Source organism: Eufriesea mexicana, unplaced genomic scaffold, assembly GCF_001483705.2.
Source record: "Eufriesea mexicana isolate 0111107269 unplaced genomic scaffold, ASM148370v2 scaffold474474821, whole genome shotgun sequence".
Classification (NCBI taxonomy): domain Eukaryota; kingdom Metazoa; phylum Arthropoda; class Insecta; order Hymenoptera; family Apidae; genus Eufriesea; species Eufriesea mexicana.
Genome location: NW_016907964.1, coordinates 643,612 through 657,616, shown reverse-complemented (window position 1 = coordinate 657,616; position 14,005 = coordinate 643,612). Strand labels below are relative to the sequence as shown.

Here is a 14,005-nt window from a genome sequence, read left to right as displayed (position 1 = left end):
ACCTTTGGCTAGTCGATAGCCACTGTACACTACACCCACACCCCAACCTCTTAAATAATTTAATAATAATTCTTTCTTTCAGGTACTAATTATTCTTTGTTTCAGGTTTTAATTATCTTTCTTCTTTCAGATTCTATTTCTTTTATTCTAGGTTTTATTGTTTGTGCATTCGAGTATTTTGTACAATATGCGAATGCTTCGTCGTTGGTTTATTTGTATATCATCGTTGGCTAGATCAATGGCTATTCAGTGGCCATTGTCCACTCTCTTAAATAATTTAACTATAATTTCTTCTTTCAGGTACTAATTATTTTTTGTTTCAGGTTCTAATTATCTTTCTTCTTCCAGATTTTATTTCTTTCATTCTATTTGTCTCTTTGTTTCAACATTCGAGTATTTCGTACAATATTCGAATGCTTCGTCGTTGGTTTACTTATGTCTCATCGTTGGCTAAATCTTTCCTTTCACAAATCTTACGACTTCCGTTCGATTTGTTTTCGTTAGAGCGTTCGAGTATTTCGTATAATACTCGAGCGCTTCCTCGTTGGTATGTTTATATCTCACCGTTGGAATGTTTCTGTCTCGTAGTTATGTTGCTCAGGTCTCGTCGTTGGCTTGCTCGTTCCATTTGGTTATTAACCTTGATGGTTTCCTCGTACTAATCCCTTTCCTTTCAGCTACATATTAACAATAATATATTCTGTTTTAGCTTTTAGGTTTCTCAAGATTCTGTTTGCGACACATCAATGAACGATGCGTGCGTTTACTTTTAAGTAATCATAAGATAGATCCATAGACTAAGTATCATGTGCGCGCTATCTGTACAAAGGTAAGCTACCTAACTTGGAGCGAAATTTATAAATTCTCTATCATTTTCTTATCCCCCTCGTTTAGCAAATAGAACATAATTGTTCTCGCGATAATCGCGATCGTTCGTAAGTACCGACTAGCCTACGCGACGTGCTCTCGTGTACTCGATAAGTACATGCTTCGTAAGTCATCCTCACGACTCGTCTCCGACACTCATTTCCAGTCACTGTCAATCTCGTCATGCATCGGGTTCCAGGGTGACCCCCTCGGATCAGTGCGTCTTCTGACCTCGACGGGGCGGTCCGCTGCCTAAGTCGTACGCGACTGGGGCTCGGGCACATGCTGGCTGACGGACTAGTACCATCTACGGTTAGACCACAGGGATGATTAAGTTCTACCCCGTGTGGCTGGGATGCGAAGTGTCTGTCTTGGCCGGCAACCGCCCAGCAGGGCCCTCGCGTTGACACTAGAAGTTTCATTGGTTCAGGGACTATCCTTGGTCCACGTGTAAGTCTTGGCGAGTGCGACAGTGACTGGAATTGAGCTAGGCCCGATCGGGAGGGTGCCGAGGTATGAAGTTATCTCTGTACACGGGAGTACATCGCCTAGGCTAGTCGGTCTTTCGAATAATCGCGAACTCGTTCGGGCGCGTCGCGATTTTCTATTAGCTCGCGTGTTTGATATTTCATTCCCTATTTTTATGGGAACTTGGAAATATCTTAGCGTTGCGACAGTAGAGTTTCAGTATACCGAACCGGAACCCCTTTTGTAAGACACGAAATATAATAAAGTGTCAGTAGAGTCGCTTTAATTTAATTCGCTCCAAGTTAGATTAGGCTATCTTTGATACGGATAGCACCAGTAGGCTGCGTCACTAGGACGCATGTCGGGTCTCGATGCGTAGCCACCTCCACGTGGTGGGACCTGGTAATTGGTATCGTTTTTCAAAGAATAACTTTTGGAAAACGATACGAAGCTAAGAGCTACGCACAAAGTTTAAGATATTTCGTATTTCTTGTAAATTTCCAACGTTCCCTTTGAACTTTGTCAATTTGCCGAAATTTTATAACAAAATTGTATTTTTTCTTTAGTATATTATTATGTTAGCTCCATTGCACTTGGCACTGGGATTACATAGATACGGCACTGCCGTGGCTAAAGGCGCGAGCAATGGCTGCGTGGCGGTAAAATCCCGTATACGCGTCACCGACGAATATTTTCTCAATTTAATGAAATTGAAAATTATTTCGACAATTCTGTTTCATAGTTTCTTCTTCAGAAACGCCTACAGAATACGGGACTGTATAGCCCATTCGTGTCAGATAAAGAGCTTTTATAAAATTGCAAGAAAAATGCGTAGAAAGTAAGCTCGGCGGCTTATTTCTGGATTTTAACGACCAATTATAATTATTCAAAAATACAAATGATTATAATTATACACCCTGATAAATTCGGAATATTCTCACCTAACTTTTAAAACAAGAATGAACTTCCTAGCGTTCTTATTTTCTATGCAATACTTCATTTTGTCCAAAAATCGTGTCTTCTGAAAAAACACATTATTCGAACACATTATTCATAGCGAAGTAATCTCGATAAGAATTACCCAATGGATTTTACAGATTTACAACAATGTTATTGAAAACATACCTCTATCAAAATTATCATGTATAAACTTCTATTGACATACTTCTTCCTTTTGTCTACTTCACGTTAATCAGATTGAAATTCGCGTTGACCAGCGTAACTGGAAACATACCTCCGTCAAAATGATCACGTATTAACTTCTGCTGATATAATTCTTCGCTTTGTCTGCCTCACTTTAATCACAATCATCCATATACGATACATTTAGATACACACTGAGAAGACATTACAAATCAGCATTCGAACTGTCTAAATCTTAAACACGCACATCGAATATTCACGAGACAAAGCCAGTTTCAGACGTTCTGCGCCATTTGGACCAACTGAAAACCGAAGCTGACCGAAGTTGACCGAAGTTGACCGAAGTTGACTGAAGTTGACCGAAGTTGACCGAAGTTGACCGAAGAAACACGAAAAAAACCGAAGTAACATTAGCCACCGACTTCGCTAACCAGCGCAGAGAACGCACGGCTAATTTAACAGCGGCAAGTGGCGCCGCGCGCGATGGGAAGAAAATTCGTGGCATCGGGGGAGGGGAGAATACCGCGGAGTGGGGCAAGCGGCATTCGAACTTTCCGCCGGTTGCCTCCAGGAGAGCGATCCAATTAAGGACCGTCCCGTTCCAGTATCGTTCCAGTGATTTCGCGACGAACGACGCGGACTAACGTTCTCGGGATTCCTAGAGACAGCCGGAAAGCGACCTAGAGCGGAGCGGAGGGGGTTACAGGAGCCATAGCACAGGAGCAGAAGCGTCCGCATAGTCTTCGCTCGATCATAGCCCGTGTCGGTGCGTACGTATACAGAGTTCTCTCTTCTCTGGTCGTCGCTGTCGTAGTCGTCGTCGTCGACGTTGACGGCTCCCGGTGAGCCGCGATTACTTTCCGCCTCCGCGCACCGAACCCTCGCCTCTTTCCATCCCTCCCACCGATACCTTCCTGCCATTTCCCTTTCCCTCTGTCCGTGTCCGTCCCTCCGCACGCTACGTGTACCTATATATTTGCCCTTACGCTATATACATACATATATACGTATTTCTAGGTGTACCTATATATCGTCCGCTCGTCAGCTGCTCGCTTTCTCGTTCGCTCATCTCTCGCGCATCGCACAACCCCCCACCCTCCTCCGCCCCCACCTCCCGCGCCACCGCGACCCTACGAAATCTCTCGCCCGCTACCTCGGCTCTCCTCGCCATTCCGTGGCCCTCGTACCCTTCTGGCAATTCGAAATACCGCCACCCTCAACCGTATATAGGGTGTCTCTAAAAGACGCGTGTAAGTGAGCATCAAAAAATTTGGAAAAATGTGGAATGATTTTTTTTTTTTTTGGAATTCTACATTAACTTGAAATATTCGAAACGACGTGGTAGATATATATAGTAACGAGAAAATATCAAGATTATACCAGTAAAATTAGAAAATAATCCAACGACACGTACCACCCATGTTTACAGAATATTTATTGTAGATATGAACCGTGGTGGCGCTAGTGAGTTAACTGCAACATTCTGTTAAAACAATATATGGAATAATATATGGAAAATATTATGGAATATATTTCTCATTCCCAGTGAATCTTAAAACTCGATTTCCTCAAAAACCACATATATTTTACATTTTATTCATATTCGTATATGAGAAATCATCAGCTGCTACCTTTATGATGGCATGTCCCAAAATTCCCACAAGATTTGAATTTTGCGTCATTTGTGCAGTAGTGTTGCCAACAAAAGAACAAAGACAGCGTGACAGTTGACAGTTCAGGGTTATTAAAAATACAGCGCTACACGAAAGAACAACGCGTCTTCATTGTTCAGCAATATTTACAATTTCTAATACACAAAAACCTGCGTTTTCCATCAAAATTACTTCTTGCATGTCCTTTGGAACAGCATATACACATCTTTGAGGGATACCTCGTGCACCTAACCTAACCAAGCTTTATCCTAATTCGCACATTCTTATCTGGAATATTTTCTTTCCTTTTTAGGATGCTCTTTCTAGTCTGCCCTGCTCGCGAACACCTCTTCAGAGATGCGTAACGACAGGATCGTTGGCTGTAATTTTCTAGGTGACGACGCATGACCGTGTGCATGGGTAAGAGTATGGGATGTACGGGTGGATGAGCGCGCGAAGAGGAGCCCCTGCACTGAGCTGGCCAGTTTGGACTTTAGGGGTCTTCGGTAGGGTGGTTGGCACGGAGATTTTCACTGGTGATCGAGTGGTTGGGTGGCGATGTTAAGGTGGTCTAGGTGCTTGGCAGGGAAGCCGAAGACTCGAGGATCAAACAGGAAACAATTTTGCGTTTGGTTATCGGGAAACTTATCCGAGTGCTCACGAGATATGAAAGTCGGTCGAAAGTTGAACGGACTGGGAAGTTAGTGTCCTCGAAGTAATTACCGGACGCGGTGAAGTTTTGGGTTGAATGCGTCGTAAAAATAGTATGTACGAAAAATCAAAACTCCGGGGTTTCATGTCCGATCTGTACGAGGTCTCCGAAACCAGCTATGGATGACGTTCTCATAATTTTCCAGATGCATGCTGGGAAAATTATGAATTCCTTTATTAAGTAGCCCTGTTATAGGATTTTTCAGGATTTACCTGATCTTTAACTAATTGAACGAAATGGAAGTAGAATCAAATAATTATTATTGTTAATTATTAACGCAACAATTTCTTTTAGTACTACAATTATCAGAGTAACCCAGGTAATTGATTTCTAATTCCCTTTTTTACTTGATAGAAATATGCAGTTGCTTTTGGTGAAATTTATGTTAATTTTTGACGAAATAGAAACGTAATTAGGTATATCGAATTATTTTCATTATAATACTTCGATTATTATTATTTATGTACACGATATCATGGTACGTATTACGAATTGGTAGTTTTAAGTAGTAAACCCTATGTATGATCAGCCAAGGAACACAAGTAACGTGACGCATATATACTGCCTAATCTGTTCGAGTTACAAACTTGATGTGATTCATGAGTGTCGTTCATCGATTTTAAATAACATCAGCAAAAAGAAAATTACCAAAAATTTATATAACGACTATATTATAATACTTATCTTAGGATATCTATATCAATCATCAAATTGTTCTACGCTAAAAGATTTAGATTTAATTCCGATCATTACTTCATTACAAAAAAAAAAAAGAAAAGGAGAAATATTTATTTATGGTTGATTTCCAAAATTTTAGTGGCATGCTGTGGATATCGTGACCAAGAATAGTTTTATCATGTTCATCCTGCTCGTTAAATATTCGAAAATAGGAATTTGAGTTTTGTTAATCGTATATATTATAACTCGGGGTAAAAATTATCAATGGAATATAACTAAATACGTTTACACTTTCTCATATCACTCGTGCACAAGTTTGCCCTCGATCAATTCTATTAGATTGTTCGGAAAATAATTTCGTATAAAAAAATAAAATATTTATTCACTATAAGAAAATCGTCTTCCATTTTCATAAAAGGAAAACGAAATGGCTTTCTGGACAACCTAATATATCGTAACTAACCTATTCAAATACTCTCTCATTTGTTCTCTTTTCTTTCATACATCACATAAATATACACAATCTATTCCACACTTCGTTTATAACAAGCATACTCGATCCACTCGTTCTTTCTTACATACATCATTCGTTTTACATCATATATTAATCATTTGCGGTGGTAAGAAATTCAAAAACGCGTGTGCCAGAATTTCTGTAACAATTGCCTAACGACGTGTATACCACGTGGTTGGCGATTCTGTGACAAAAGCATTACGACGTGCGTGACACGTCTTTCCAGCGCAAGTGGTTAAAAATCTATGTCAGCCATTACCGCAAGTTTGAGAGCCGCCATTTCTGCGACAGACCTAACAGTGGCGCTGTAATAGCTTCAAATCGCGCAGTCCACGGGCGTCCATTATTAAAACAGCCTTCAGCCGTCGAACTAGCACAATTTCCGTAATCTGCTTATCTCGAGTCGCGGTTACATTCGAAACCGTCATCCGTGGAGCAATTTCGACCATGATCAGGACCACAGGCTCCGATTAACGTGATCCTATTAGGCGAGACGTTTCGATCCAACGACGCCGGTATTCCCTTTCTTCCGATGCCGAAACCGGTCGACTACATCCACCGTAATACAACCTTGCGACACAAAGGTCCGTGGAAGGTTCGTAAGAACGGGGGGTGTCTGCACGTACGGGCAGATTATAATACGTCGAGGGTGCTCCCTTGACTTTCACCTTGCCACGAGAGACCATTGTCGGTCCACGCCAGCAAGAAGTGGATCAAGCATTCACGGCATTCACGGATTCCTATGGCGTTTGTCTGATTCTATGGCTTTTCCCGACCGCGTGAAAGAACCCCAAAGCCTGTGCACCTCGAATGGTAACAATTCCGTTTAGGCGCGGTGGAGTTGTCGAAACAGCTTCGATTCAGGCTTGCCTCGAGTGAACAGGATTTTCGGCGCTGAATTTTGGGGATTCGAGGAGTTATTGCGTGATTAGATACTTGGGGTAATGGATGAGAAGAGTTGTTTCTTCCTTTCTTCGATGTTTTATCACGACGTGTTAGAGATAGAGTCTCAAAAGTGTCAGTTGGATGTTAGACAAAATGACAGGGTTTATGTTCATTTGGAAGATCTTTACACTAAGGAATCTTAGCAATTTGTGATCTAATTGCGTCTTTAGATACCTCGTGAATAATGCACAACGTGATTTTTCTTTTACAAATGAACAACAGGATAACAATCTCATACGACGTATCAAAATCACCAAACACGGAATCCACAAATACTTAGACTAAATAAAACGTGTCCAAATTCTACCTGCTTTCAAGTCTGTCTCCCTTTTTACTCTTAATTTCGTAGCAAAATTAAAATTCGAGTCTAATAATCATCCCACTCTTCGCGAAACAACTTCACTCAACTCTAACCTAACCTTCAACCGAACCTAACCTAAACCAACGAATCTGTACAAACATCGATCGTCTTCCAGCGATCTCAAAATCCCAACAGATAAAAGCTACCCAGTGTAAGAAATCTTACATCATGAGAATCGTCGGGAATCCCAAAACCCTGGCGTACGAGTGAACTGAACTGTCGTCGGACACAATCGCAGTGGCGACAATGAACGATCACGGCTAACGACGTTGGTCGACGACAGAGGGCGGGACGAGTGTCTGCCATGCTACGCATGGGTGCCAGGCGCGTGACACTTAGCAATTAACGTATAATTGGGACTCACCGCTTCGTTTGAGCAGGGAATCGTCGCGACCGTGAAGCTGGCTGCCGGGTAGCAGCGACTGGCCAGAGCCAGGGGTCGCCGCCGTCGGAATTCCCGTGGCCAGGGGATGATGAGAGGGCGTAGCGGAATACCAAGCCGGTGGCCAACCTGCAGCCTGCCCATTGAACATCCGAAGCTTATCGTACACGCTCTCAGCACCCTGATGCGCCTGCACTGCCGCCGCCTGTTGCTCCTTCTGCGAGGCCAGGTTCCTCAGCACCCTGTTGATGGACGACACCTGCAAATGACAGACTAATCGTTAAAAAATTAGCAGAAAACTGCGACAGTTGGGAAGAGTTCACCGAAGAAGGTCGAGTCTATGGTAACCTGGTGCGTGTCATGGGAATTGCTTCCTGATTCCTGACCTTTGGCGTACATCAGTGATTTTTAACTTTAACTTTGTTTACGTCATGGTCTAGGGAAGCTGATGGGTTGAAGTCACGTGGGTTGCGTGGGCTCCACTTTGAACTTTTTATGGCTATTATGGTCTTTTTCTTTGGTTAGCTTTAGGTGTGCATTACAACTACGGCGATAACTTAATTATTTAGCTCGTGATTGGATATAGATTGGAAAATTTGGATTTGGGGACATGGTTTCATCGGTTTTAACCTCTTGCACTACGCTGTAACTCAGAAAAAATGGAACTCGGAAAAACCTAACCTAACCAAACCCGCGAGCCCATTCGAGATACTCATACTTGGCCCGAGATTAAGACCACGAGTAAGACTCGAGATATTCATGTTCGGCCTGAAATGTCGATCACGAGTCAGACTCGTGATATTCAAGTTTGGCCTAAAATTTTCATCACGAGTCAGACTCGTGAAAATAGTGCAAGGAGTTAATAGTAATTAATGCCTTGTTTTCGAATTTTAGTTGTTTCCAACTACCACAAGAGCGCACTATATCAACCTGTATCAAAAATTTTGGCCTCCAAAATTTTGACCATGTCACAGAACCCTTTACAGAACATCTCTCCGTACAGTTGAAAATCGTTACTGCGAAGGATTGTTTATTCGAGAATAGAAAGAAGTTTATTCGTTGTAAGTTACGTGGTAATTGGTTCTCGGTTCACCGAGCAGTGATAGATTTTGGAAGAGTGTAGCGCGTGGATCGGTACAGAGGTGTGTTTGGCAAGGATGAATCTTTAGTAGAATGTAAATGGGTAGTAGGAGATGGAAAGAGTTTGTTTGTTGTAAGTTGAGCGACACGGTGATTGGTTTTTGGTTTGTCGAACGGTGGTTAGATTTTAGAAAATTGCTTCGTGCCGATGGTGCAGGAGATTTTTTGGCAGGGATCCATCGTTATTGGAAGATGAATGGGTTAGCGGTATAATTGGTCGTCGAAGTTGAAAACGGTTTGAACGATGTAATGATAATTGATTTAAAACTGATTAACCAGCAAAGATAATTATTATCGAGGGAATTATTCGTGTCTTCAAACCCCTGCATTCGTTAGCATAATCAGTTATTATTCTCTCTTAAAATAACTTGAAATTACTCCGAATCTTCCCTTTTTTTGATTTTATAGGAACGGGACTTCAACCTATGGTTACAAATTAAAAAATTAAAAAGAATTCAAGAAATATCGGTAGAATTATCTTTTTGCGATTGTAGGTGGACAAAAGTGACAAACGTCGTTAACGTTAGCTCAATACAGTGAATTACTGCTTCAGTGCCTACCGACTATGAAATTCAACCCTACTCTATTCCACGCAAAATCCGCCAGAAATTTCTTCTAAATATCCCCATCTCAAAATAAAACCAAAAATTTTGTCTCTCGATGCAACCCACCCCGATTGACAAAAATCTAAAAATCTCAGCCCCACTCCGGTCACCCCAGAACCTCGAATCATCCGTGTCGTCCAGGTCCCAATGATTCCACCAATTAGCCGAAATTGGAACCGCAACGGTGGCTTAATTACTATCCGACGATCGCGGAAAAATGTTGGCGAAGCACCCGACCCGACGCGAGAAACAGGGAGAAAAGAGACAAAATGGTAGAGACTTTTGAAAGTTTCATCTGCTTCTTTGCTCGCGACAATCATTTCCATAGTTACATCGGTTGTCTCTCGTTCAGCGCCCCTCGCCACCGCCCCCTCCCTTCCCTTTGCCCGACCTTCACGCCGAGGGAGAGACTAGCAGATGAAAGGACACCGCCATCCAATTATTATTACATAAAACGGTTTCCATGGCTCTTCGCTCCCCTAACCAGAGCGCGGTGGTAGCGGCAGTCTTCTTCACCTTGCACCGCGGCCGAACCACTGGCTAACTCTAAAGTTATAACGAGCCACGGGGGCGAGCCTTGTGCTCTCGACTCGCACATAATAGTCCCGGTGTTCTACGCGCGCTCAGCCTTCCCCCACTCCGCGGCGCGCCGAGGCGAACCTCATCCCGGCCGAAAACATCGACTCGTCGGCGGTGCAAGCAAGCAAGCAAGCAAGCAGCGAGTCGAGCACACAGCCCAACTGCTGGAGCCGTGGATGTGGATGGAGGATATCGAGCGGAGCTTCTTAATTACTGGCCTCTCGCTGAAAGGTTCGATGAGAGAGGGAGAGAGAGAGAGAGAGGGAGCAAAAGCCGATCCTTCTCGCGTGGCTCGACTTAAGACCTGCACGAAATAATGGCTGTATGGCGTCGGGTGCCAACGACGTTGTTGCCTCGAGTGCTCTGCGTACGTACCAGAGGCCTGGTCCGGGTCAAGAACGCTGGAGTGTGGGGGCCTCGCGTTATTACGTCGAATAAAAGCCGATAAATTCAATCGAGCTTTTTGTTTGCCGGGATCGATGTCGAGTGAGCGCCTCCTATCCTCGAGTAACCTTAAGCTTTGTGATAAGCGGAACATGCTTAACGCGCACGATGGCAATCGAATCTCTAAGTGACATGTAAATAATACGCCGATATGTAACATGAAACGAGGGGCGTTTAATCGGCAGGAATGAAGGGTGTGTGTGCCAGGGATGCAGAATATTCGAACGGGATCTTGGTCTTCCGTGCATGGTGGGGGAATGTTGAGATTTTTGTTAGGCTTTTGCGGTAGGGGTATTCGGATGACGCTTGGTCCGTTCTGTCACACGCTAGGTGTGACATTTTTCTACCATTATGACGAATTCTACGATGTCACAAGCCTAACTTTATATTATACATCAATGGGAAGTCTATCATGAAGATAAAACACTGAGTCTTCGTCACTGACTATGGAATGGAATGTCGGACAATACGAGAAATTATTTAGTAATCATCAAATTTCCATAAAATTCCGAAATCAAAGAAGAACCCAATTTTTATTCGATAAGAGTTTCGATTCAAAATTCTCACGCACGCTGTCAACCTGAACCAAAGATCCCCGAAATGAATTCCCAACATGCCAACATCTGTCGCAGCCCTAGACTCTCGATTGGCTAGAAAATAAAGGGTGAAACGGCGAATCTTCTACACGCCGGACGCAACGCGGTTACACGGTTTCTTAGGAAATTGCGGAAACACGTGGACCAGTTGGAAACAAGGGAAACTCGGTGTAACGCGAGGCAAGGAGCGGCGTGTTCCTTAACCGGAATCAATGCAGCGGGCGGGGGTGGTGGGTTAGACAGCGTGGAAAGTTCGTATCGCAAGATTCGTCTCAATCCTGCGGAATAATGGCCGCGAGAGAGGACGGAAAGGACGTTTCCAGACTAGCTGCGCAGAGCGTAGGAGAGAGAGGCAGAGCCGGCAGCCAGCTAGCCTAGGCTTTCCATCATCAAACCAAGCAACCTGGCTGTTCTACGCTCCGCTCCACTCGGCTCTCGCCGCACAACAGCCGCAGCACCGATGCAGACCATTACACGCGCGACCGGACACGAATAATTGTGCAACACGCTTAACTGATCCCATTCACCCTGATTCTACCCGCTTCCATCCGCTCGTCGGCGACTAACCCCGTCGCACCCCATTGCCGCGGACGATATGTACCCACCGCAACAACCAACAGCTACCACTACCATCATCGTCATTGCTATCATTACCGTTAACGTCGTTCCGAGACAATCGTCGTCGTCATCGCTCCATCGGCTGACCGATCGAAGATGCCGCCGAATGATCGTCATCATTCATCCACGAGTAAGGATCATATTTTCACGAATTTCCTAGTTAGCGTCAATTTCGGACGTGGTCGGTGACGTGCGCGTGGACTACCATTGGCAGATGCACAGTTAGGGTAAATATCGATATCAAGCATTACAAAATTCCGAATGAGAAGAATTTAGCATAGGAAGCTAGAGATAAATTAGGCTCGCTGTTTTAGCGCAAGAGGTTAAGGCTGTGTAGTGTCAACATACCTCAGAGGTTATGTTTTGTATTATGATCTACGCATTGTTGGTACAGAGTCTGTTCATAATAGACAGAGAGAAGATGCTGGTTACGATTAAGAGCAGGAAATAAGTTTAGGTAAATGTTTGGCGAATCTCGAAATCCGTTCAGAGGAGTCGAAGCTGTTAGTAGTTTGGGTGCTATTCGAGATAAAACTACACACTCCTCCAAATAATTTTCCACCTATGCACCATTGCTCGAAAACATCCTAGCACTACCCGGATACGAAACAGACTATCTCTAGATCAGCTTGGAGCATTCTCCCCGATCCTCTCTGAAACGCTATCTCAACGAGATCGCTAAGATCAGCATGGAAGCTCGAAAGAGCGCAGAACCCGATCAGAATAGAGAAGAAGACCGTCGCGATCGAGCTTTCTTTGTTAACAACGATCCAAAGCTACGACAGAGACAATCCTGCCACCCGTTCTTTGCCCCGGCGCTGTCTGCCTACTAGACCAGGGACCCGTGTGATCATTATAACGACCCCGTGTTAAAAGCAGAAACGTTTGGATGGAGCCTGGTTTCTTGTCGAAGACAGTTAGCAGATAAGCATCGTGCACAGCGGCCTCTGTATGCGCGTAGGCACGTTGATTGATCACCCACCTCCGGGTTGGTTCCTGTGTGCGCAGAGAAGCAGCAAAAGCGAGTGGTTCCTTCACGAGCCGGCGGATAACGACTCGTACGCGTGCCATCCCCTTCGGTATTCCTGACAGACACCCGGAATCGCAGGGGTGGTCGAGGGAATCGGTTCGGTTCGACGAGAGACCTCGGATCTTGCGAGCACTCCTCACGCCGGGACATGGGCTCGGGGTTGCTCCTGGGGGTCGCGGCGAAGGCCCGTGGAATATCGATGCTCGCGAGGGTGGAGAGGATGTTTGGAAGACGGACGCGGGATTCTTGGGGAGACGGGGACCGGACAATAGTCGGGTCCGCGTAATGGACCGATTACCCCACCCAGGCGATCGTATTGACGAGACTTTGATTAGGGTCGAGTGGCCAGATCCGACGGGTAAGTACCGACCGGCTGCGCACCCTGATAAACCGCCACCGTACAAAGCAACTCCGTGTCTAAGCGAATGAGCATCCCGGGGATTCCCCTTCCCAGTGCCCGGGACGCGACTCCCGCGGAGTCATTGCGCTTTTCTTTCGCTCGCGCTGTCAGAGGAATAGTCATTTGCTAATTGCCAGCAGTGGATGGAATGCTCTTGCGTTTAGAGGCGTACACCGGTGCAGTGGCTGTCGATAGACTTGTCGAGGTGTTTCCAAGTGGAGAGTTCTGAGTCCGGGAGAGAAGCGTGTTGCGAAGTGAAGTTGGGATTTAGGATTCGTAGGATGATTAGAATTTGGGTACTCGGAATGGATGTACAAGGATGTTTTATTTTCTATCTATTAAAACTGTGGTACTCTTATACGATTACTTTTGAAGTTTTGATTAGGTTTTCTATGCAATATTGGTGTTTTTGTCAGTTCATCTAGTGACTCTTTTATATAATGATTTTTTAATGATACTTCTGATTCTGTTTCTTAAATCTTGGAAATTTTTCAGTTTTGGTTTCTCCATTTGTTAGCTATCCTGTTCTAGTTTTATACATGATACGACGCTATATGATTAAAATTAGGGTATTTATGAGGCCTCTTAAATGTGATCAAACATTTCCAAGGCTATATTCGAAATTTTGTTTCCTATAAATCTTAGGATAATTTAGTTCAGTTCATCTAGTGACTCTTTTATGTAATGACTTTTTAATGATACTTCTGATTCTGTTTCTTAAATCTTGGAAATTTTTCAGTTTTGGTTTCTCCATTTGTTAGCTATCCTGTTCTAGTTTTATACATGATACGACGCTATATGATTAAAATTAGGGTATTTATGAGGCCTCTTAAATGTGATCAAACATTTCCAAGGCTATATTCGAAATTTT

General features: G+C 44.0%; 1 protein-coding gene across 1 annotated transcript in view; it reads right to left on the bottom strand.

Moving 5' to 3' along the window:
* toy (paired box 6 protein twin of eyeless) overlaps positions 1 to 14,005 on the bottom strand; it is a 50,442-nt gene that overhangs the window by 20,456 nt on the left and 15,981 nt on the right. The window contains exon 4 of the mRNA XM_017901402.1: positions 7,705 to 7,981. Coding sequence (XP_017756891.1) covers positions 7,705 to 7,981 — 277 coding nt within the window. The remainder of the gene's footprint in view (positions 1 to 7,704; positions 7,982 to 14,005) is intronic.